We start from the raw sequence: 26,580 nt of genomic DNA, 5'->3' as shown, positions 1-26,580 counted from the left end.
GTTGAGATTAATGGAAAATTAATTGCTCACGTGATCTCTTAATTTGAAACTGGGGATTTTCCTAATTTCTTGCTATAATTCCTCGTGCTACAACAACATCTCAAGGCACACACCGACGGTAGGTTATGGTCGATTAGGCCTGTGGCAGTGTGGGTGGTCAGTCCTTTTTTCCCCCTTGAACCTGTGCTTTGTTGTGCATTGGGAAAGCTCTCTCGTATGCGATGTGGTCTGTGGGTGGTGTGCTGGCTTTGCCTCTAGCCATCTGGGCTGGTGGTTTGAAAAAATGAAGGAGGTACAATGCAGTTTTGGGGTTACAAAAGAAAAGTTAAGAGGAAGAAGCAATTTACATTCTTAGAGTTCATCCATGAAAGTTCTAATTGTCTCCCAACCTGTGATTTATGTTGCAGCAAAGAAATATATGGAAAAAAAATCCTCACAGTGAAACCTCTAAAGAATATCTGATTAGACATGAGGAAGAAAATCATATGACAGAGTTTTAATAATTCCTACATGTTAAAAAATTTTCTTTTGAATTAATTTGTGTACATAAGTTATTAGTCCCCACCATGGCTCTCATGATTCCGTTCATACCCAAAGCTTTTTGTATTCCTATACACCAGTGAAGTAGGTAGCAGTAGCAAAGTTGAGAAAAGAGGCTGCAGAGTGAAGCGGTGCAATTAATTTTCAATTTTGAAGAAAGAGGATATAACATCAGAGCACGTGAGCAATTAATTTTCCATCAATCTCAACCGTTTAATTAAAAAAGAATGGAGGGTCATGTTAGGGAGCAACTCTTTAAAGTTACTCCTGGAGTAGCTTGAGCCCTCCTCTATTATTATTATTATTGATATTAAAAGCCATTTGACTTAATTTCACTTTTAGCCTTTTTATTTTAGTTGTTTCTTGATTTTGGTCCCTTGTTTTTTTGGTAATTTTTTACCTTATATTTTTAATTAAGCACTTGCAATCCAATGTTAACTTTTTATCCAAAACATGTATAACCGCGTGCAGCAAATCTTTTGTGCCTAAAGGTTGTCGTCTCTTTGACCTTCGATTTGGGGAAGTATCTTGGTGAACGTTAATCTACAAACAGACAAACAATGAAACTTATGACTTTCTTTTGCACAAAACTCAGGAAAAGTTATCCTCCTGGAAAGCCTCCTCTTTGAGCCTAGCTGGAAGAGTTACAATGGCCCAATCTGTGATTTCTTCTTTTCCCGCCTTCTGTATGTAGACAATGTTGTTACCAAAATATTTGTGAGCAAGTTTAGAAAGAGACCAGAAGCAATTCAGATAAGGTGCGAATGCAGGTAGCAGAAGCTATAGCCATGTCCCGTGGGAGAAGGTTTGGGTGCCGAAAACTAAGGAGGCCTTGGCCTAAAAAAACTGTATCAATTTAATCAGGCGAAGATAAATTGGGGTTTGTTCAGTCTGGTTTGTTCAGTCTTTGAATGCTCTTTGGGTGAAGGTTATTCAGAATAAATACGGTTGTGGAAATGGGACTATTCCGCTTGTTCAAACGAAGTCCTAAAAATCCTCTATCTTGCAAGGTGTGCGTAGAACTTGGCCTACTTTCATGTAGGGCATCAGGTGGGTAGTGGGAAATGGCAAATTAGTGCAATTCTAGAAGGATTAGTGGCTACCTTTAGGCAAGATTATTGCTGATTATATTGGCAACAATGGCGTTTGGAAGGCTAGTCATTTCCAAGAATATATCCCTAATGTGGTGCACCAAAGAAAATTGCAAAATGCATATTATAGCAGTTTGAACCGCCATTTTGTACAACTTTGAAAAGAACAAACAACATATTGCAGCAGTTTAAACTGTCCTTTTAAAGAATAGTGACTTACAGTGATTGTAACGACGCTTTACCACAAACCACCATTATATACTGATGGCGCGACTAATTACAAAGGTTTGCAGAAACTGCCATTCATGCATAAAATGACGGTTAAAATCGCTGCAATTTAGTGTTTTTTTTACTCTAGGTAATATCTATTAGATCACTCATCACTCCCTTTATTCTTTCCTAAGACTCAAACAATACAACATCTTTCCCATATCCTCAACCCTCGTTCATTTTTCCTCATCCTTTATCACTCCCTCCTCATTTTGAAATTTGAAAGCTATGACACTTGCCAAGCTTGCCTCGTTGTAAGGCTTAATACATCTCGCTGTAAAAGTACTTGTGCTTTTGTTGGTTAGTTTCATTAGTATGTGGTGATTTCTTATGTTTCATGTAAAATTTACGTCATTTTTTATATTTAATGTTATATTATACATATGCGTTACTTTGTGTAGTAAGTAACCTATGCACTGGATTTTTTTGTGTTCTTTACTGTGCGTGATTAAAATTGTGTGATTAATTTATTGTGCATGGTTAAAATTGGGTGAACAATTAATATTTCATGCAAAAATCAAAATGATATTAATATAAATACAAAAAATAAAAGTTCATATTATAAACATGAACAAAGCAAATATATATAAAAATATAAAAGCTTCATAAAAAAACTATTACTATCACTTCATAGCTACTCTAAAATATTTTTGTTATCATTTTAATATCAATATTACATCATAAAAAATTGATGGTAAAACTTATAACTTGTAAATGTATAAATACTATTATTTCATAGTTATAAAGAATGTGTTAGTGAAAACAGTCTCATTGTTTGGATTTGGTGATGACAAAATACAAAGTTATATCAGCTAATAATCTTATGTCATTCAAAGTCTTGATTAGTAATAGGTACAAAAGATCAAAAGACTACAGGAGAAGATACAAGCTACAACTTTCATCAGGAAAAGTATCAACAGAGATGAGATATTTGTTGCAGATATGGCACAAGTAGTAACAAGGTTGCACATTCTTGTTCTTGTTAATAGGACCCTTGATCTTGATGCTGTGAACATGATGATGATGACAATTTTGAGACTCTTCCCCTTTTGCCATGGAATGGAAGATTGATTGATTGAAATTGCAATTCAGAGAAGAAAGTGTGAAACGATTGTTCTTGTTCTTGTTCTTGATTTTTGACACACTGAAATAGTGAAGTGCACGAAATTGAGTTGAAGGAAATAACAAAGAAACAAACAAAATTAATGAAAGTTTTGCCAGACTGGGCTGGGCTCGGGTGAGCGTTTCGATCGAATCATCACAAATGACAATCAAGCATATTTCGTAGTTAACTAATTATCGTTTTGTACGCGCACATGTGGCAAGAGAATTAATTAGTCAAAATCGTAACTAAATGTGATAAATTATTTAAAATCAGAGATGATACGTGATATCAAGTTGTACGATATGTCTTTATGAGTATGTTTGGTCGAGAAAATAAAAGTGAGAGAAAAGGGAAAAAAAGAAAGAGAGAAAAATAAAAGAGAGTAGAACATGATGTGATTTTTAAATTGTTCAGTTAAAGATAAAGTGAAAAGAAAAGTATGTTAAGTTCAAACGCTTGATACATTGTTTATCATGTTTTGAATGATAACAATTTCAAGAGTATATGTGTAACGGTTAAAAATTTTATGTGTATTATATTTTTCAGGAAATAACACTTATGTCTCACATCCTTCACTGTTTGATGATTAAATGCAAGACAATGCTACAAGACTGTCCACACAAAAGAAGAAAGGTCAAAGCTACAAGACAGTCTGCACAAATAAAGAACAATCAAATCTGCCAGACCGTCTGCACAAGAGAATACTACACTCAGTGAAGACATTCATCGTCTATTTCAAAGCTGGCCAATGGAAGCAATGTCCAGAGAATGAGCGCCACCTTCAAATTAAAAATCTCTCTGACATTCTTGAAGAAAAAGTCAAGTGCAAAGAATCACGTGATACTCTACAAAACACTGTAACCAAGGAAACAAGTACAACATTGTCAAAATCAAGTATCATCTTTCTCTCACACAAGAAATGAAATAAAACTTATCGTCTCACCTATATTAGTCAGGCAACACATGGTCAAGAAAATTCAATCCTTGAGAGAAGTTACAAGTGATTGGTCAAAGTTCATCGTCTAACTCAAAGTGACCAATAAAAAGAAGTAAGGGAGAACATCTGAAGTAGGAAGATTGTTTGAAGGAAGAAGTCTATCACATAAAGAAAGTTGCAATGTCTAAAGATTATTCATCACGTTCAAAATGGAAAAGGTTTCGGAATAACTTTGTGAAGAAGTCTTAAAGCAAGATCACATGATTTGACAAGGTACAATACACAAAGGGAATGTACAATTGTATCACTATCAAATTATCATATCTTCAGACCAACAGATAGATGCAAAGTCCAATGCTACCTACTAGCTGACAGACTACATCTTTTGGTCAAAAGGCCTTCATCAAACAATGCCATGCATTTATGCACATGACACAAGTACACAAAAGCACCATTCGATCCAACAACTATAATCTTTGTGAAGAACAAGCTCCAACGGCTATAACCTATGTCACAAAAGATTCAGAAATATAAAGAGCAAAGTCTGAAGACATCGCTAGCCTGTTCAACAAGGCCTATCTACACCGTCTGCTTCAAGAAGAGAGAATTCTTAATATTTTCCATCACTCACTCTCTCATGTACTAGAGCATAAATTATACTCTAAGAGTTAAATCTCATCTTCAATACTTTATAGTTCTTGAGCTTAAACTTCTCTACTATCACTCTTGTCAGAAGAGATCTCTATAGAAGTGAATGATCTTGAAAAAGATTATTTAAGGAGAAGTCCTTAGAATACTTGTAAGGAGAAGTCCTGCAAATACTTGTTGGGAGAAGTCCCTAAGAATACTTATAGGAGAAGTCCTTGATACTTGGTATAGCCAAGGACTGGATGTAGCCTTATTGTTTTGGGGTGAACCAGGATAAAATGGGTGTTTGTCTTCTTCTCACTACTTTGCTTGTTTATCTGCTGCATCAAACGATTTTGAAAAACTAGTTGAAATAGTTAATCGTTTGAAAACAAAAGAATTTGAAGAGTAAAATTCAAACCCCCTTTCTTATGCTATTTCTGAATATCTCAAAGTAAGAAAAAATGTTTATAAAATAATATAAATGTCCTTAATTGAAAATTAAATATGATCATAAATTCTTTAACAAAAATATTAAAATTATTATTTATTATCATTTTTAGACATTATTCTAAATTATTAAATTAGGGGTATTTTGATTAAAACAACAAAATACCGCTCATCCTCATGTTTTCTCATTCTCATAGAGGAGAAAAGTTTTTTTGTGGGTCTCATTTCAATTAACATTTTCTCACTCATTTCCCTTTGTTTTCTCGTTGTTTTTCTTCTTTCAAACAAGACATATAAGTTACATAACACTTGAGAACACTTAGTGGATGTTTGGTTTGACGTTGTGATTTCATGTATCTCAGGGCACCAACAGAGAAATTAAAATTTGTCACGTTGAGTTTTACGTGGATAGAAGAAACATGATTTGACACGTTGATGTTGAGGTCAACGAGAATCCAAATGGGCACTTGTTTTTTCGCTAACACTAGCGCAAACAAAAAAAATTAGATTTCACCATATCAATTTTAATATGGATTGGGGAAGCAAGATTTGGACACATTAATTTTAACCTATATCTATATTGAGTTCAACGAAAATCCACAAATTATTTAATCAACATTGTTCATGGAGTTCACCCATCCAAATATGGCTCCAAGGCAAGCACACTTAAGGGGAAAACTTCCCAGGAGGTCACCCATCCCAATATTGCTCCAAGACAAGTATACTTAACCATGAAGTTTTTATTAGTTGAGAAGATGCATCTTTTTGTTATGAGTAGTACTAATCAAATCTTTTATGCTCTCCTCAACTGTATAATCTCATACCTATACAGTCTCAGAATACCTCTTATTCGGGTGCAATATCGGTTCATTCATGTGTCCCTCCGCCTTTTCAAAATACAACATGGTTTCTTAGACCTTTTAGCTTCCTCTACAATCTTGGTCGCTATTACTTGGGCAAGTATTCTCTTCTCCATCTCTTGGTCATGAAATTCCTTCTCCTCCTTCTTCTTATTTCCTCTATTGTACCTATGTATGTTTGACTAATCTCCTTAGATACGAGTTGTACGACTTACAATATGTGCATAATAATTAAACTCTTTTAGTAAACCTTTAATTTCTTCTAATATCCTACAACCGATGATCATGTCAAATGAGTAGGTTTCTCTTTTAAATATTTCTCCATACGCAAAACTCTTCTTCCAGTAATTCATTAAATCATTAAAATTTAATTTGACTACTTAGGAATTATGTTATGAAATTGACAAAAAAGTATTTTATATTAACATATTGGTGATATTGCATTCAACCCGTTTTAAGAGTCCCAGTCAGAATATACCAATGCTATAGTATGTATGTATGTATGTATGTTCATATATCTCTTCCCAGGAAGACCATTTTCAATTCCATTCTCTCTCTCACGCGCTCTTCGTCTTTTCTCTCACTTTCTTCCTTCTCTTCAATTTCAATCTGCGAGGAGCAACCCAAACCCTAGATCTCTCTCAAATTGCGACGCAAATCCCCAAATTCATCGGTAAAAACCTTAACTGTTGTGTAATTTGTTTTTCGCATGCTAATTGAAGCTTCATCTATCTCTTGAGTTTATGACTGTTATGATTTTTTCGATTTTTTCGAGTTTGATGATTGATAAATTTTACCTTGTTGATTTGTTTTTATACTTATTTGTGAAATTAGTTATAGAGCTGATGGGTTTGTTGTGTAAAGGGAGGATTTGGATTTTGGAAGATGGTAGTAATGAAAAGGAGAGGCAATGGAAGTACAAAAAGGGCATTGGAATTAATTGGTTGTTGGTTCATGGTGGATAACTCTGTTTGTGCATATGATTACAGGGGGGAGAGGTTTTGAGACCTCCGAATTCGGAACCTAGAGCTACCACCTGGGGGGACTTTTGCTTTGCTTGGAAAGAAATGGAACCTGGTCGCTATGCTCTGCATCAAGGATGGGATAATAACAGCGTAATTGTGGTTTCCTCCTTAAATAAATTCACCTATGTGGGAATGAATGAATGATCATTATTCAAAGAAACTATTAGGGGTTTCAAATGTGAATTTTTTTACCGGGGATGTCGAATTATGAATGAAAGAAAGCTAGCTGTGGGGGCAGTGAGGATATGGAACTCCATTTGCCTAACCTCGTCTCATCATTGATTATTTGTTGCTGACATACCTTATTCTCTTCAATCCACAGGCTCTTGAGGGTTATGGTGCGGTCCATGAGCCAAATTTTCGGTGAGTGCACTTGTTGCTGATCATCATCACTACGGTAATATAGGACCTGTTGATAAAAAAATTTGATCATAGGATTATTAATTTTGATCAATTAGAAATGCTTTGTTGTTTGGTGGTAGTGAGTATGAATCCCGTCTCATGTAAGATTGTACAATTAAGATCTTCCTTTGTTTTTATTTTTATTTTTATTTTACATGATGTTTTGCTTTAAAACTATGAGGGTAATACATTCATTCATTTTGATATTTAGTGTAAAATTCTATCTTTTCTTTCCTCCCATTTTACCTCTTTTTTTTTGCAGGGTTGGTGATTCTTATGATGAAAGACGATTTATAGATGAAAGATATCAAAGAGATGCTATATATCAGAGAAATACTTTCCCCCGTGATGGTTTGGACAGAGAGGCCTATCTGCCACCAGGACCTGCTGTTGGCCACTGGAGTCAATCCAAACGGAGAGGTTATGACGAAGATTATCCACTTGAAAGGCAATCTAGACGACTTCAGAGGCCTTATCATGAATCTTATAATCAGATCGACAGGGATCGTGAAATCGGCATGTACCAAGAATATGATAAATTTCAGGATGACTATACCAGCATTGAAAATTATGCTGATCGAGGATATGATAAACCTGCCAGGTTTGCAGGAGATGACCGTGATGATTATGCATATGATGATTATGGCTACAAGTCGCGTGTTTCTCACCACCGCAGGGAGGATAGCCATGAGAGGGATTATGATCATGGTCGGCATAGTTATGATTCTGATTATGATAGAGGCAATAGAAGAGATAGTAATTGGAGGCAACGTGAATCACGAGAACGAGATACGAAAGGCCTTAGTCGGGAAAGAGATCTGAGTCCACATAGGAAACATGAGCGTTCCCATTCCCATTCCCGGTCTCGTTCCCGTTCTCGATCACGGCGTTCCCGTTCTCGATCACATTCCCATTCCCATTCCCGTTCTCGTTCCCAATCTCGTGGATATGATGATCATCCAAGATCTAGGTCCCCTAGAGGTCGAAGTCATAGTCGTAGTTATCGGGAAGACAGCTATGTTGACAGTCAATATGATAGAAGTGAAAGACGTAGGGATCGTGAGGATAAACGTCAGCGTGAGCATTATTCTGTGGTATGTGATGTATTAAATGGTGCTTTTATTTTATCTGTGATTATCTTTACTATTGCTGGAGAATTTGATTTAAACGGTATTTTTGCAGGCCCCATCTGCAACTGTTGTTGTGAAAGGTCTTTCACAGAAGACAACTGAAGAAGATTTATACCAAATCCTTGTATGGGCTCTTGACATGCTTTGCTTAACATTATCATTTGGTCTAGATTTTGATAATGCCTTTTTTTTACTGACATCATTTACATGATTTTTAGGCGGAATGGGGACCCCTTCGTCATGTTCGTGTTATAAAGGAGAGAAATTCTGGCCTCTCTCGTGGATTTGCATTTATTGATTTTCCTTCTGTGGTACTATGACTTCTAATTTTCAATTTCAATTCTGTACATTTCGGTTTCAAGAATGTTATATTGGGGAATTAATTGGGGAATAATATTATGGATTAGGGAGCTGCACAAGGTATGATGGACAAACTAGGAGATGAAGGTCTTGTCGTGGATGGAAGAAAGCTTTTCTTTGAATATAGGTAATTTTTCATTTTTAGGGCTTTGTTATCTGTCTGCATTAAATTAGTTATAATCCAATGCTCTTAAGGCTTGTTCCTACGAGCACATCTTAGATTACAATGCCAAGCTATTTTTTGTTGCAGTAGTAAGCCAACTGGAGGTGCAGGTCCAGATGGAGCTATGAAACCTGGTCATAGTCATAAGAGCATTACAGTACCATCTGATTGGATGTGCACTATATGTAGCTACATCAATTTTGCACGCCGGACTTCCTGTTATCAGGTTCTTCTTTTACTCCATCATTTTTGTGTTTAAATTGCTATTGTAGCCTATTTTTATTTTGATTTCCATGTCTCAAACTCTGAATCATTTTATGGTGGTCTGCCATTTCTCAGTTGAGCTGTAAGTGTATGTATTTCCAGATATTGACTCAATTCGATGTTGTTTTCCTCATTATTGCAGTGTAATGAGCCACGGACAGATGATGCTCCTGCAGCAGATATTTCATCATCTAATTCGGCAGCCTTGGGAAAGAAAGGCTTGGAGGCAGGTCAGTATAGCTCCTTTATCTGACATTTACATTTTATTAATGATCTGCAACTCACAGCTTTACCTGTAATTAGGTCCAACCCATGTTTTGGTTGTCCGTGGATTGGATGAAAATGCTGATGAGGAAATGCTCCGCTATGAGTTTTCCAAACATTCTCCAATCAAGGTTTGGCTACTAACTAATTACGCAAACCGTGATCATTCTTTTAGGTTTGGAAAGGATGGATTGTTCTTGTTTATGTTGCCAGTTATGTGCTAAGAAGTCGTGTTATCAATTACAGGATCTACGTCTTGTGAGAGACAAGTTTACTCATGTCTCAAGGGGTTTTGCTTTTGTACACTTTTACTCGGTAGGTAAATCTTATTATGATTAATGGTTGAGCAATTCTCGTTGCATAAGTTGGTACTCCTTCATTTTTTCTTTCTGCTGTTTAAAGGGTAATATTGATGTCATGCATTGAGCAATTAAAACTTATATGCATGAAATGTACGCATTTGGCCTGTTTTATGCCATTGTTTAGTTGTAGGTCATGTTTTACATCATTCGGTGATATCTACTTTCTAAATATTTCTAAGTTTAGTTGGAAAAGAAGTATGAAGAGTAATGAGTAATGACATCTTGCTTTTTTGGTGGACATCGTTCTTTCTTTGATGGAAAATTGGAAATTATAGAATTTGCATATAGGAAGGATTTCTTGGACTTTTGTTGTTCTAGTAATACTTTGAAAGTTATTGATATGTAAAATTATCATAATTTATATTTTCTTGTTGCTATTTGTTTGTTTTTTTCTGTTGGAGTTCCTTGCAAATGATGCTGTTCATTTTGACATATTTTGTTTTTTCCTTTCTTGTAAAAGAGAGGGGTGGGGGGGGGGGGAGCTTGGCTTGGAAAATTTACTTTTTGAAAGGTATTTTGTTAGGTTTTATGTTTTAATGTGGTAGTAATATATTTATGCTTAGGTGGAGGATGCTACAAAAGCTCTTGAGGCAACAAATGGAACAACTCTTGAGAAGAATGGGCAGATTCTAAGAGTAGCATATGCAAAAAGTATACTCGGACCTGGATCAGGAGCATCAGGAACTTCCCAATCAAGCAGTCTTGCAGCTGCTGCTATTGAGGCTGCAACATTTGCCCAACAGGTGTTTTATTTATTTGTGTATATTATGAATTTGTCTCATAGTTTATGTGTGGTTGAAGAAGACATTATTTATTGTTGCAGTTAACTACTGTCAATTCCAATTCATTTTATGCTAGTTTAGCCATGTTGTCAGTTGTCTTCCCTGTAGATGATTACGTTAGTGCGCCTATTTCCTCAATTAACAGTTGAATTAAAATAAATTAATCATTGACTGCCAAAAAAAATAAATTAATCAGTAGAGGGAACCTGGTGCAAAGTAGCTGGGATTCTTCCTCAGATATTTTATCAGAGGGAGGCATTTTAAAGGTGGTGAAGAAACATTTGTTTCATAACAAGTGTGCTGGGGAAGACTTTGAATTGGTTTGAGAAATGTTTGAGCATTTTTTTTGGAAACGGGAACAGTTGTTCTGATTGCCTTCAGCAGGAAAAAAATGAGGCATTGTCTAAATAACTGTAAAAAAAAGAGATATCTAAAACAGATAATATGAAATCTTCATAATTCCATCCTGCTCAAATATTTTTTGGTTTATGAAAGTGATAAGAATGTTGGAAGAACTATAACGCAAAAGCTAGCCCTTATAGTTGGAGGGCCCGAGGCCTTATGAACCCCACACTAGAATCCCTTACTTACAATGTGGGACTCTCAAGTCCCCTACCTTGCAATTGGATCCTAACATCCCACCAAGTCCAGCGGCCCTGATGCCGTGCCCACGCAGACTGTCTGTGCACTAGCCCTTTGACTAGTCCCAGGCAAACACTACAATGCTGGCGTCACCACTAGCGCCACACGTTTGGAGCTGAAAGACATGGTGGAAGGCTCTGATACCAATTATAAGAACCTTGGGCGAACCACACCACAAAAGCTTTTGTAGTTGGAGAGTAAAGGCCTTATAAACCACCCTACACTAGAATCCCATGCTTCCAATGCGGGATTCAAGTCCCATCCCTTGGAATTGGATCCTAACAGAAAGCATATTTATGTAATAATTCTGAGCTGACTTCTTAATTCAACATACAGTTCGTAGGTGATCTACTTTGTTTTTTGAGTTTTTCCGTGGGCGTATTTTCTCACTGATTCTAACTGATTTTAAAGGGAAATTCCTTCTAGATTTATTTCTGATTTCATTGAATATGCCAAAATTAATCTTATACATATCTTTACTGTCTTTTTTAATTATAATTCTGATATACTGTCATGTCATTCCTAATTGTGATCGATATCTTGTGGTCTTCTCCAACCTTCAGTATGATTCTGTGGGATGGGCTCCAAAAGAATACAATGCAGATGACAAACAATGTACTGCTCCAGCGCAAACTGGCACTGAAGTTGGTGCTCCACAATCTGGCTTTGTGTGGGATGAAGCATCGGGATATTACTATGATGCTGCTTCTGGTTTTTATTATGATGGGAATACTGGTATGTTTCTTGTTTAGTTGATAGAAAAAGCCTTTGGAGGAACAGCTTAAAAGTTAAAACTTAGATTCTGTAAAAGTAATTCTCGAGTTACTTTAAGATTTTAATTCCTTTAATCGCTCCATTCTTAATTAGCCAAAAGCAGGTTTGTGTAGTACCCGAACATGCACAAGTTGAATTCTTCATTTACATTTACTGGTGTATAATTGAACTCAGGCTGTTTCTTTTCCTACATCCCCCCCCCCCCTTTTCTCACGTAATTAGGCATGCAGGGATGACGAAGGAAGCAGGGTTTTGCTGATCTCCCTGCATGCCTAGTATTTGTGTTTGTTGTATATGCACGCGCACACATACACACTACATTTTGGTACTTTACTCTGGGAAATTTTACTTATGGTTGTTGCATGTAATGATTGAGCGTGTTTGTTGACCAGCATTAACACTTGGAATCATTGATATACTTCCCAACATGTTTTGTTCTTATTTTCGTTTTATTTATTTTCTACATTGTTGTGACATGCAGGTCTTTACTATGATGGTAATAATGGGATATGGTATTCATATGATCACCAGACTCAGCAGTACATCCCTTGCACTGATCAAAATCAGAATAAAACAGCTAATAGTGAGTCCGAACCTTCTAAGGCATCAGATGGCCCCAGCAGTAAAAAGGTGGTGATTTCTGCACCAGCTACAACTGTTACATCAATTGAGAAGCCAGCTTCGTTGGCAGATGCTGTCCAGGCTGCTGCAACTGCTGCTTTAGCTGCAGAGAAGAAAGAGAAAGAAAAATTGAAGGAGATAAAACTGGCCTCAAAAACCAGTATTCTGGCAAATAAGAAGAAAATGAACAATGTATTGACGATGTGGAAGCAGAGGAGCCATGAAGGGCAGGCTACTCGTGTTGCTCTTGATGACAATCAGTCATCTATTTCAGCTGATGATAGGTCATATTCTTCTGGACATTCTGCCAAGAATAAGTCAAAAAATGAGACTACAGTAAGGGAAAGTACTGCATCTAACCTGGGAGTTCACACAACTCGTGCCCAGATTGCTGCTACTGATTCTCAGGCACAGCCACGGCCTGTCAGTAATAGCCTTGGGGGGACTCTGATGGGGGTTATAAGAGGCTCAGGAAGAGGGGCTGTCAAATCAGATGCTTCTTATTCTGGTTCTACAACTGCTGCACCGTCTATGGCAAGTTCATCTTCAGCCAATATTGATGGACAGTCAACTCCCACTCCCTATAGAACAGATGTCTCTGCCCTGGGTTCATACACACCATCTGTGACTGCTGGAAGTGGACGGAGAAGGTTTTCAGAAATGCCTCATTCTGCTTCAACTCAGAAGGAACTACCTCAAACTACCTACAGGGACCGTGCAGCTGAGAGGAGAAGTTTGTATGGCTCATCATCGTCAATTGGAAATGATTTGGAAGACCTTGATATTGGGGATTCAAGTAAGATTGCTTAATTTGTACTGGGTTTCATTGTTTTTTCAGTTCAATACTATCTGAAAAATTTCTGATGTCAAGGAAGTATTAGCTTTTATAGTACTAGTTTAGTTGTACTTCAAAACATTGACGGGTGCCTGATGAAAAAGGCTATGGAAATAGAGGTTGCTTTAGTTTTACTCTAGGTTTTAAGCATGACATTGTTTTAAGGGAAATTGAAGAAGTCTTCATGGTAGGGAAATCAAACATTTATTTTTTGTTATTTTGTCCTTTTAAGAAGTCGAACTTAATTATGACTGTGTCTGTATAATTGATGCTGTTTGTGTGTATGTATCTTTGTAAATAGAACTGTTTCCCCCCTTTTTATGAAGCCCAGAATTTACATTTTAGAAGGTTCTGTTATAGCATATAGTTGATGTTTAGCAACAAATGTTACTATAGTAATTGAAATTTTAAATAACCGAAAAGTAGGTTCGCATACCAATAGGCCCACTGGTAAATTTATATCTCAGATATGTGGATTGACTTTTGAGGAAATATTTGTTTCTACCATATGTATCCTTGAAGATCGAGATTTCACGTCAAGGAAGGGTGATCCAATGCCATTCCCTCCTGGGGTTGGTGGAGGGCGCACAGTTGGAGATGTCAACCTTGATACTTTTGAAGTGATTGCGGCAGACAAGGCAATTGATGAAAACAATGTTGGTAATCGGATGCTTCGCAACATGGGATGGCAGGAAGGCTTGGTATCATTTCATTCTCTCTTCTCCACATAAGTTTCTACATTTATTATTGTTATTAGAGGTGTTTGGTGGATCTTGATACAGTCAGTTGTTTATATGTGCAAGCGTCATGAGTTTTCTGGGATGTGCTAGTCACTTTAAATCCCAGAACTAGAAAAAAAAAATTCGGCATTTTTTCTTTTTGCAACCCCACGAATTCGATGGGATACCCTTGGATACATTTGGTGTTCTCTATCAAGTCTCAACATATTCTAACATTTACATGTTATGGTTGTTTTTTGTATTATGGATAATTTGATACACAGGGATTAGGAAAGGATGGGAGTGGAATGATAGAGCCTGTCCAGACACAAGCCATGGAAAATAGAGCAGGACTTGGGAGTCAGCAGAAGAAGCTTGACCCTAGCCTCGAGGTGCAAGCAGGGGACAGTTACAAGATGCTTATTCATAAAAAAGCAGTTGCGAGGTTTCGGGAAATGTCGTAGAGTTAAGGTTTGAGCCCAAAATCTGGGATTTAGCTTTGAGATATATTTATTGTATAGGTGTCTTTTGAGATTCCTACTGAAAATACTATCTTGCCATCTCATAAATTTCGAATTTTAGGTTTGATATTTAGTCAATATGTTGATCAATTGCGCGAATTTAGCATGTTTTTTGCTTTGGTTGAACTGAGTGTATTGAACTTCCATTCAATTTATGTTTTGCCTTGATGGGTTGAGGAGCATAAGTGCTATTGTGGATTTTCTGTTAGAAGTGCATGACCGGCAGGTTTCTTGATGCGGCCAACAAAAAGGGAAGTTTAGCTCCCTCTGTACTGGCAAGCATTAAAGTTTCCAAGAAATTAAAATCTGGCATCCATACATGAGAAAAAGTTATGGAGTTCAGTACTTCATCAGTAAATTTTATCAATAAATTTCAGTTAATGTTGACTAGCATATTAGATATACATGTGGCATGTTTGGTACTACGTACAGTATAATGTATGTAGCGAAGGTTTTTCTCCTTTTCCCTCTTTACGAGAAAATTTAGCATGCTTGTAAGATGTGCTTTTATAAAACAATTGTTTTTAAATTGAAGAATTCCTTTCATTACCTTTCCTAAATTTTAAGAATTAAGTTAAAAGAATTTAGATGTGTGAAGTCATGTGATGATTTTAATGGCCGATTGATTTTACACCTTTTGTTCTTTGCTGACTCAGCGGTACCTGCACCACATTTTCCTTAACCAAACTGAGCCAACTGCTGACTGAGGTGCATTTGAGCGGTTACAACTATGTTAGCTATATAAAAATCCAATTCAATTCAATTATCAAACATTCTTAGAGAAAGAAAAGAAAACGAAATACAGGTAGCACATTTTAACATTTTAGCTCAAATTTGTATTAATGAGCCCTAAAATAAATGCATGAAAACTTATATTAATTGCATTAATTGGAAACATCAAATTTAATCACAATCAAATCATGATAACAAACTTCTCCTACATTATGGAAAATCTCAGTTGGGGACAACTTTGATCCCATGGCCCTTCTATTGATGAGTGAGTCTTTACTAGTCTTCCCAACAAGCTTATCAACAAAAAAAAAAAACTAGTCTTCCCAACATGCCATTAACGTTCACTTCATTAATTTGAGGTGTTTTCTAACCGTTCTACGATTTTTCATGGTGCCATATAATCGCTAAAATGGTGGGTAGATTTGATACCCTTTGCTTTCACGAGTCCAACTTCTCTGATGGATTAATTTACCCTTGGACTATCCTTTGTGATGGTTTAGGGTCTTATCTACCCAAATTTGGAAAGTTGGGTGAAATCATGTGCTCTACAATAGGGGATGACTTAGGCCACGATGAAGAAGCATGTACTCTCTATCAACTTTTCTAACCTAATCTAGAAAAATTGTCGTCAGTTTCTCAAAGGGCATTCTCTGGATAACTATTCCTTAGCGGTAACATACAGATCATGTAAACTGAGTCCTAATTCCTACGGCAGAGAACAATGTCAGATAAATTTTATTTTATCCATATGTTTTTAACATATCATCAATGTAAGATACACTTTGGACCCTGATCAGATTCAGCTCTGAAAAGAACTGCACCAATCTCCACCATTTATTTTAGGTTATGAAATGATAAAATATATATTTTTTAAAATTAAATTTAAACAAGTTTCATTGTTAGATTCTCAACCGCACACCCTGCTGTACAGGGGGATCTAAATCATTCATGGTCATGCTTGCTGTGACTGCCACTGGTTTTAGGTTCAATTTGTTTTACTGGTTGATGTAATTAAGTTTGATATAATTGACTTCAATAGAACTAATTAAGTCAAAAACATGAGTCTGTTTAGAATTGGTGTGAAATTAAGAATGAAAAAATGAATGGTGTATAGACACAATAAAGTGAAAACATTATTGGGGTGAAATCACTGATGAACATAAGATTATATATATATATATATACATATATATATATATAGGATGTATATTATAAGAAATGTCATCTTATGTGAGAAAATGAGAATAAATCACGACCGTTAGATCTAATCATTAATGGTTCAGATTAAATCAAATTGATGGTCATGTGATCATTTAAAAATGTCATGTGACTTTTTTCTAAACATTAATGATTTAATCTAACGGTCGTGATTTATTCTCATTTTCTCACGTAACATCACATTTCATATATATATATATATATAAAATATGAAGGTGAAACATCAAAATGAGTAATATTGTAAAATAGTACTTAACAAAATGGCACTTTTGACTTTAATTTACAAACTCTTTACTTAACAAAATAATATATAACCATACTTCATAATAACTTGAAACACATTTTTTGTTTACTTAACAGAAAAATATACACAAACAAGATGACACAAATTACAATTCATGTTAACACACTTATTTTTATTTTTAAGTGAAACTGAAAAATAGTACTTTACCAAGATGCTCTTATTTGTTGGGCTTGAAGGGTCTCTTATCTACCATTCTATATGTTCATAATGCAACTACAAGTCATTTCTATTTTAAACTCTTAAACTGACTGTCAAATGTCAACCATCCTCACAACCATGCCCTTCTCAACCACTTTTAATAATATGATTGAGGTTTCTTTGTGACTATTATTAGGCCACCAATGTTACCATCTCATTTTCAAATAGCTGTTGATGCCTCAAGTCTCAAACCTTCACCATATATCAGCTGCACATGTTGCACTTGCCTTGATCCAACGGCTTCTGGGTATAACTATCTACCTATTGAAGCATGTCTTTGACAGAGAGCGTGATAATGAGATTGAGAAACTTGGAGTCCCCTTTCTAATGTTTCTTGCTCAAATGAGTATTCCAACTACAGTTGCATTTAGCATGCATACATATCATATCATCATGAATGTTTGCTGGTAGCTGAGATGCTCATTTGAGCATGCAGTGTTAGAAAGTGGGAGGTTGTTGTTGTTATTGTGACCGCTAGCTTTTTGCCATCTGTGATTTTTCGTTTTTCATTCAATTTCATTTCATGGATTATAAACTTAGCAACAGTGCGTTAGATACTATTGGTGTTGTTGGAATAAAAAACCATTGTGCTAAAAGCTAAAACATAACTTACTCCAAAAGCTAGTTTAGGGGCTGATGAGAGTTGTTTTTATTAGAATTTTCTTAGTTTGAACTTTTATTGATTGTGAATTTTAATTCAATAAAACGGGTTGAATGAATAGCTTGATATTTTTTTTCTAGAAGCTCATGTAATTATTCGATCAATTATGAGTTTTTTTTTTGTCAAAGATCAATTATGGGTTTAAGAATCACCAAATATAATAGTTATATTTATTGGGCTCGAGCCCAATTGATAAGTATGCTGGTTTATGGGATAGGCCTAAGTAAGTGACCTATGGTCCATGATGGATGGAAACTAGGATTATTGTTTTTATTGTTTTATTATATGAGCAGGATTCCCACTTTGTCAAATAATTAATTATTTTAAAAGTTTAAGTTGTTGGGTAAGGGTCACATTAATTGTTTTATATTATTTCTCTAACACCCTCCCTCATGCAAAAGCCATTTGAGCTTGAAGTGTGGATAAATGCACATGTCCACCTACCATATGCTTAATTCAACATTTTATTAGAAGAATTGGGGGCGGTAAGAATCAAACTCTGGACGGTTTGGTCATAGAGACTTGAATACCATGTCAAATAACCAATTATCCCAAAAGTTTAAGTTGTTAGGTAAGGGCCACATGAATGGTTTTATATTATTTTTGTAACAGTCTCTGATGTTCTTTAATAGCTTGTGCCCCATTGAAGTGTCAGTTTGCAAGAGACGAGAGATCAAGTGGAAGGTTCTGTTTTGTCGTATACAGTTGTGTGCGTGCTTCTGCAAATTAAAATGATCTTCAAAAGGTACACGATTTATTGTTTTATTATATCTCATGGTGTTCTAATTCCTAATTTAGATCCAATTAATTATAATTCGACAGTTTTACCCGTTATAAACACTTAGTTGATCATATCTTTACTTAATATGAACTTCTTAACACATATATGAGTAGTCTCCAACAAACAAATCACGGATAGATGGATTCTGATACCATGTATCTTAATTTTGTTGGGCCGCAAGAGGATAAAACGTCGGGGGATCATCACATTGGGCTAACAAGAGCACACCACAAGTGAATTGGACATCACATCTTTCACGCAAAACCTTTAGACATAAGGTGTATGAGTCCTCTCACTTATAAAGTGCTCATTACTCCCCCTAATCTTTCAAATGCGGGACTTATTTCTCGGACATTCCAACAAATTTTAACTAATCTTGACTCTATCCCAAAACTAGCTTTTGAGTGCTTAGCCTCCCATTTTCTAGGAGTGCCGTCATAGGTTTTCTTGTGTTTTTTCTGTATTTGTTTGCTGCATTGAATTAGTAGATATTCTTTTTTTAACCGAATTAGTAGATATTCTTATTGGTGTTTCATTGTTGTGAAAGTTATTGTAATTTAAGCAATAATACTTTAAGAATTTGGGTGCTTTATATAAATATTTAAATTTGTACATTATCTATCTCATTCATGTACAGAGAGAGTCATTAGTTACTGAATTCATAGACTAAGAGCAAATTTTCAGACTTGACTTTGGAGATGACCATTTTTTGTCTTTCGGAAATGACATGAAATTAAAAGTGGATAAGCCGGCTCTTGTGACGTTTCTGTCAGTGAGTTCAATAGATCCAATAGTAAGTATTTCTGTGCTAGCTTTCTTTTCAGTTATAGTATTTGTTAGAGTTGTTTGCAAATTTAATTTGCTGCTACATCAAAATGTTCTAAATAGTTTGGATTCCTCTATTCTCTAACCACTTTTTTCTTACTATTATTCAAGTCTATACTATTTTTTTTTTAACAATCACCGTGGCAGCCAAGGAACGTGTTAGGGCGAATACATTTTTGGATGCAGTCGAATTTCAGGGATTGGGCCTAGTCACGCATCAGCAGCTGCTTGGGTCAACAGAGGATTCAAATTCTGTAACGTTACACACCGACGGCAGCTGGAATCCACGGGTGAAGGAGATGGGTGGCGGTAGTGTTGTCGGGACAGGATTGTACATTGGGTAACTGGTTTTGCAGCAAAATTGGGAGCAGGGGATGCGTTCAAGGCGGAGCTGTTGGCGATTATGAAGGGTCTTACTATTGTTTGGGAACAAGGTCACCGTAGTGTCGTCTGTTAGACGGATTGCCTGGAAGGGTGCTGTCGAGCAATACAGATGTGGGAAGCTTCTGGCATCGGGACGAGATTTTGGCAATTTGAAACTTGATTAATAAGGGCTGGAGTGTTTCTATTGGACATGTACCACGAGAAAGGAACAAGGTTGCTGACGCGCTGGCGAAGTTTGGTGTCAATGAGGATTGGAACTGGAAAGCTTGGACACAACCACCTGCAACAATGGTTCACTTGTTGTGTGTCAGGATGTAGTTAGCTAATAGCTAGTCTGTTTTGTTTTTTCAATTTCCTTCTGTAATTTTTTTGTAACATGGAGGCGCATGGCCCCAAAGGAAAACAACGCTAGACTACAGGAGCGCGAAGCGAGCCATAGCCTCATCAACGTCCTGATATAAAAGATGGCGACAATCCCCTATCGGAAACTGCAACAACTGAGTCTCAAACCCAAACACATGAGCTGACTTCGCTAGAGTATCTGCCACAAAGTTGGCTTCACGGAGAACCAGTTTGAATCGAACCTCCATATTTGTTGCTTTTGCCCATCCAATCATCTCTATATTATTACTTTTGCCCATCCAATCATCTCTATTTGTTGCTTAGTGAAAACTAAGAACAAATAAATTGTGGAAGAAAGCATTATATATATTTTACCGTTATTGTTCTTGTTGCTCATGCTTAGATGTACTAGTTTTAATTATCTATTTACATTTTTTATATCTTCATCATATAAAAGGACGAGACTGACCCTTAAAAGGACGACCAGGCGAAGTAAACCTCTAGACCATGTAATGGGCTGGATCCCATTCACATTTGCGTGGGCTCAAGCCAACACTGTTTGCTGGTGATATTAGCGTTGGTTTCGAACCCCTAGCAATGAACGAGGAGCAGACACTAAAATTTTCAGCAATATTAGTGTTGGTTGTGACCGACATTAATTGACGACAAGAGACACTAATTCATTAATGTCGTCTTAGCTGACTTCATAATTAAGTGGATAAGAACTTCAAATTTAACACTTTGCATCGCTAAAGTCATTGCGGGGGCCGACACTACTTATTAATGCGAATACAACATGAATTATTAATCCACAAGTTCTCCTATGATTAATTAACAGTAGTCTTACTACCTGAGGTACTGGCACATAATTTTTGTCCTTATTTTTTCTCTAAGGAACAGAAAACATCTTTTGATTCTTTTATCAGAACATAATCTAAAACTGTCAGTGCTCCACACTTCTAAAAGACATATATATATATATATATATATATATATATATATATGGGCTTAGGCCCTCCCTTTTAGCAACTTAGGCCCTCCCTTTTAGCAAAAAAAGAAAAACAAAACAAAAAGACATTTATAGCATAAGTCTAGTTTAACAAAAAAAAACATCAAAGTCTAGTGAAGGATAAAGACACATGCCTACATGACAGAAATAAAACGAGAGCAAACTAGATGGAGACTTAGGTCTATCCATCATCCAAAATGGAAATTTAATCAAAGCACCAATGTAATTAACATCGAAACAAATAATTAATAAGAACCACAACTAACAACATCAACATAGTTGATAGTCGCACAGAACAAGTGCCTGCCTCCTTGTCCTCACTCCTCTTCATCAGCATCTTTACCACATGATGAGCCCTCTATATGGATGGGAACTCTAGTAGTACCATAAGGATTTCCCTTAGCAAACAAGGCTCTATACGCTCTAGCATCTCTCGTCCAACTCAGAGGTTGGATCCTCTTCCTAGCAGTGGTAAGGCCATTCTGAGCGGGTACCTGTGGAGCATGGGTAGAAGCTGTAGAAGATTCTATGGTAGAAGCCGGTACATCAGCAGGTACGGGTGCCGGAGGTGGTGCTAAAGGTGGAGGTACATGAGATACAGTTGGTGGAGGTGGTATAATGTGGTCAACATAATCAGGATTAAGGGCTTGTGGTGGAAGGTAGAAAGAGAATGATATAGGTGATGGAACTTGATTGCCTGGTGAAACTATAGCAGGTTGACTAAATGAGAAAACAGACATCCCCACGTATGTACATAATCCTGTAGCAGGATCTATCTTCCATCCCGATGGTGAAATGAAGTCGGCATGGATGGTCTCGACCTGCGGCTGATCCATCGACATACCTGTCACAATCTAAAGTAACCATGGCAAGGTAAGATACAAACAATGTATACATAAACAACATTATTAGCATTAGATCTCATACAATAATTGTCGTAACTTTACCGTATCTTTTATTATATTTCCTCACCAATCATAAAAAAACACTTTAAATTCTGTATACAAAACTCAAAATTCAATATGTAATTTTAGTATTTAATTTTATTTCCCAGTTATTAAACCCCTCTTTTTACCAAGTTCAATCTTCATCATACTTGAATGATAGCTCAAGTGGTAAGAACTAGGGACATAAGCAATGAGTGGGATGAAGGGTGAAGGGTCCAGGATTCGAACCCTAAGGATAACTAATTTACTAACATTACTAACAATTAACATTTAGCTATAAAAAAAATCTTCATCCAATCACTCAGCCACACCAATTTCTTATAGACAACGTATTTCGAAGAGTGGACTTTCAAAGTCAAACAAGGTAGGACAACACAATAACCTCGTCTCCCTAAATTGCAAATCGATTTCTATATCGAGTTTCAAATGGTACTCATTCTATTTCATCTCATTCGATTCCGAGAAGCAAATGGTCAGTCGAATGCGAGGTAACATATCTTCAATTTTCCCCATTCTAGTTCCTGCTACTTTCCCTTTAAGAGCATCTCTTATGGTAAGATATTATTTTTAGACTTAACTCACTTTTTGTAGGCCTAGATTGCCACATAGGATTTAAGACACTCATAAGGTCCACATGCACATTTCACTCTAGTGGTTGAGATCTTATTTTACTTTTAACTAGACACACGGTGCCCAATATATTTATATTATTTATTTCCTTCCCTATTTTTAACTTTGGTTCTGATATTGAAGGAGAGAAAAAAAATATTATTTTATTTAAAATCTCAGATTTGAGAGTACCTGAGCTCAGGCACGGATCTTAGCAAAAGCTAAAACCTCATGTCATGTATGATAACTCCAATGGTGAGATCTAATAAGCTCCGGATCTTATTTTAAGATTTCAAAATAAGGACTTCATTGAAGATGCTCTAACGCACCCTAATTTTCTTTTCCAGGTTCATCGATTAGTAGTAAACACAGATCCCAAGTACACCAATTTCGTTGAGTCTAAACTTTCTCCACATCCATCTAAAATTTTGATTTTTTTTACTCTAAATTTGTATTATTTGCTTTCTTACTTTCCACAAACGCATAATTAATGTGATAAATGTTCTAGAACTGCAATGAGGTTATGGTGCTGCCTGGTTGTTCTAAATCATTGTATTATTTTTGTTTTAGATTGTCTTTGTGTGATTGAATTATTGATCTTTTTTAAATCATTGAATTATTTTAGTTCTGGCTTGCTATGCAGTTGTTTGTGTTCTAACGTCTAACAATTCAGTCTCTCACGCATGATGTATTTAAACTAGAAGACAAATGACAGAATAAAAAGATGAAAATGAATTGACTTACTTGGTTCGAGCAATTGTATAGTGCCTGCTTCCTTCTTCGGCCCTCCTTTGCAACCAAGTAGTATGCGATGCTTTTGCTCTTCTCTCCTCAACCGTATCAAAACTTTTTTCGTCACTCTCTGAGCCTCTTAGAATTAAAGGTCAAAGATGAAACCTCAAATCTCTTTGTTTGTGACCTCTCTGTATGCTCCCATTTCAACCGCGTGAAATCATCTAAAAAACCCTAGCCGCCCTATTGTTTTGCTCTTCTATTTATAACCTCTGTTCAAATTTCACGCATTTGATGGTGATATTATTCTTTCCTTTTTTACTTGATCAGTTTTATATGCAAATATCTGATTTCTGGGTATTTCCTGATGTAGTGAAATCGTATTACAAAATAATCAAAGCTTAATATGCATGCTCCCTTATGCATTTTTTGATTTTATCCTTTTTTTGTGTTTTATAAATTGAAATTATTTTTTTTGGTTTCCCAATGTATCCCCACAGCCGACAGGCATAAGACTAATCATTCGAAGCTCTGAGATCACGTTAAGTGAGTAGGTCTTTCCCAACAAATGCTTCTCCATACGCACCGCCCAGGAATCAAACCCTGGACTAGATGGTTAAGGAGCCCAACTATCTACCAGTTGTGCGATCTCTGACTTTTTTTTTGGATTTTTTATATATTTTTTTTGCCTCTTTAAAATTTTTAATTAATCAATATTTTTAACCTTTATACCATTATAAAACTAAGGCTTAATTGCATGGGCAATTCCCCCCCCCCCTAATTTAGTGTTGGAGTGATTTCGGTCCCTCTAATACTTTTCTCACTTTAAGTCTACGCATTTTCAAAATGGAGTTGTAAGATCTATGCAAAGCTTGAGTTAAATCAATGTTCTAAAGTGCATAAATGATATTTAAGATACGTGATAAAATATGAAATTTCAAATCCATTTATATTAATATTATTGGTGCGCATATGACTAGGGTTATTTAACTCAAACTTTGTTTAGAGTTATTTAGACAACCCAAAAAAAGTTTCAACTATTAAGTTTTTTAAGTTATTCTATAATTTTTTTTACAAAATTTGCGGACTCAAATAGTTTTAATCAGTGTTTTAAGACTCGGCTCAGTGGTCGACTTGGCCGAGGTATACTGAGTCAATGAGTCACTGGTCGGAGAAGTCTTTGATACTTGATGGTGGAAATCTTAGTGGTTACCAAGGACTGGGCGTAGCCCATCGATATTGGGTGAACTAGGATAAAAAAGGTGTGTGCATTGTTCGCTGCCTAACTCTTTACTTTATGGTCTACACAACATGTCTCTGGACTAAGAGCTTAATTGAACATGACATCTTACAACTTCCAGCAGAGTCCTTTCAATCTCGATCGAATTCCATGACTACTTAAAAAGGTCACGTGACATTTTTAAAAAGTCACATGAATTAATGTTTTAATCTCGACCATTAACTATTATATCTAACGATCACGACTTATTCTCATCATTTTTGTGTGTGTGTGTGTGTCACGATTTTTAGATCTAATCGTGCGTGTATGTGTTTGTCACGACTGTTAGATCTAATCGTGTGTGTGTCACGACCGTTAGATCTAATCATAAATAATTCAGATTTAAACATGAAGTTATGTAATTTTTTTTAAAACAAAAGTTATGTGACTTTTTAAAGTGATCACATGACAGTTAAATTATTTTGATCTAGACTGTTTATGATTAAATCTAACGATAATGATTTATTCTCACGTTCTCACATAAAATCACTTTTTTGATGAGATAAAATATATATAAATTATACTTCACTTGGCCTATACATTAATAACAATATTAAGAGTTATAAATAAATAAAAAATTATTCGTCATATTAATTAGTAATTGTAAATTTTTTTAGTATTGAATATTTAATTTCTTTTTTTATCATTATTTAAATTTTGAAATATTAATCACCACCTGGGAATTTTTTTAAAAAAATCATAGTGACAATACTAAGTAAAACTAAAAGTACATTTGACTCACATTAATAATAATACTAATTAATTAGTTATTAATAACCTTTTATATTATTTTTTATATGTTTTTTTATATTATTAATTATATTAATTGTAAAAAATTTCTCATATTTAAAATTAAATATTAATACTATTTTAATTTTAATTATTAATCACAAGTTGAGGAAATTAAATGTTTTAAATAATAAAATTGAATTGACCTCTAAGGAAAAACAAAAACCTTCCCTTACATCATCACATGGTGCTCTAGTTTTGACGATAAGTAGAAAGGGTTGGTCAAGAGGAGTGGATGAGATTTCTTCCCGAGCTTGAAGAAATGATGTTTTGGTGAAAAGGGTAGATCTCTCTCATATGAATTATATATAGAGGTTAATATTAGTACAAGCTATATTTTGGATTTTACTTGCGATGTCTAAGTGTTAGTTTTTTTGGACTTCTCTAGATTGTGTTAATCTTGCAATATGATGGCTCCAAGGCTCTTTTTTTTTCGGTCAGTAAGGCTCTTTTGTTTATGTCGGAATAAAGGCACGTTGTATTATTGTTTTTGGGCTTAGGACCCTCTCTTTTTTGGGGCTTTGTTCCATAATTAAGTAAGCTTCAAAAAAATAACAGATATGTCAAAGATATGACCAATAATATGATAAAAAAGTGTAGTAAAATAAAATAAAGCGAGAAAAAGTAAATGAGTTTTAATATATAAAAGTATATTATTATATTATATTATATTATATTTTGTCCCATTGACCAATGGTTCATACTCATTTTTAACTGTCAATTAATATCTTTTTGAAAAATACTAATTGTCGTGATGTATACAAAACACAAGAAGTGATAACTATCCTTAATTATTTCCATGATTTCCTCTAAATAACATAATATTTTTGGTTTCACAAGGGTACCCCCATAGTTGAGGCCATGGACTAATCCTCTTGAGACTCTAAGATCATATTAAGTGGGTATGCCTCTCCATACACACCGCTCATGGATCAAACACTTGACTAGAAGTTTAATTAAGGAGCCTAAATATCTACTAATTGTGCTAGACCTTGTAATTTTTCTTCGTAACATATAGTATTGCTA

The 26,580-nt window shown here is 35.5% G+C and overlaps 1 protein-coding gene across 2 annotated transcripts; it reads left to right on the top strand.

Moving 5' to 3' along the window:
* The first annotated feature begins 6,370 nt into the window (after positions 1-6,370).
* LOC130716208 (SUPPRESSOR OF ABI3-5) lies at positions 6,371-14,929 on the top strand. Of its 2 annotated transcripts, none has more exons than XM_057566408.1 (16): positions 6,371-6,553; positions 6,870-6,995; positions 7,228-7,268; positions 7,570-8,401; positions 8,490-8,561; positions 8,656-8,748; positions 8,845-8,924; positions 9,048-9,186; positions 9,367-9,454; positions 9,528-9,619; positions 9,735-9,803; positions 10,414-10,593; positions 11,838-12,009; positions 12,530-13,465; positions 14,027-14,205; positions 14,508-14,929. In XM_057566408.1, the coding sequence occupies exons 2-16, from the start codon at positions 6,948-6,950 to the stop codon at positions 14,685-14,687; spliced, it is 3,201 nt and encodes a 1,066-aa protein (XP_057422391.1). In that variant the 5' UTR covers positions 6,371-6,553; positions 6,870-6,947; the 3' UTR covers positions 14,688-14,929. The 2 variants fall into 2 exon arrangements, with proteins under 2 accessions (XP_057422391.1, XP_057422392.1); XM_057566409.1 differs by having other exon boundaries at positions 6,377-6,553; positions 9,051-9,186.
* The last annotated feature ends 11,651 nt before the right edge of the window (positions 14,930-26,580 follow it).

The sequence above is a fragment of the Lotus japonicus genome, chromosome 4 (assembly GCF_012489685.1).
Source record: "Lotus japonicus ecotype B-129 chromosome 4, LjGifu_v1.2".
Lineage (NCBI taxonomy): Eukaryota > Viridiplantae > Streptophyta > Magnoliopsida > Fabales > Fabaceae > Lotus > Lotus japonicus.
This window is presented reverse-complemented; position numbering and strand designations above follow the sequence as displayed.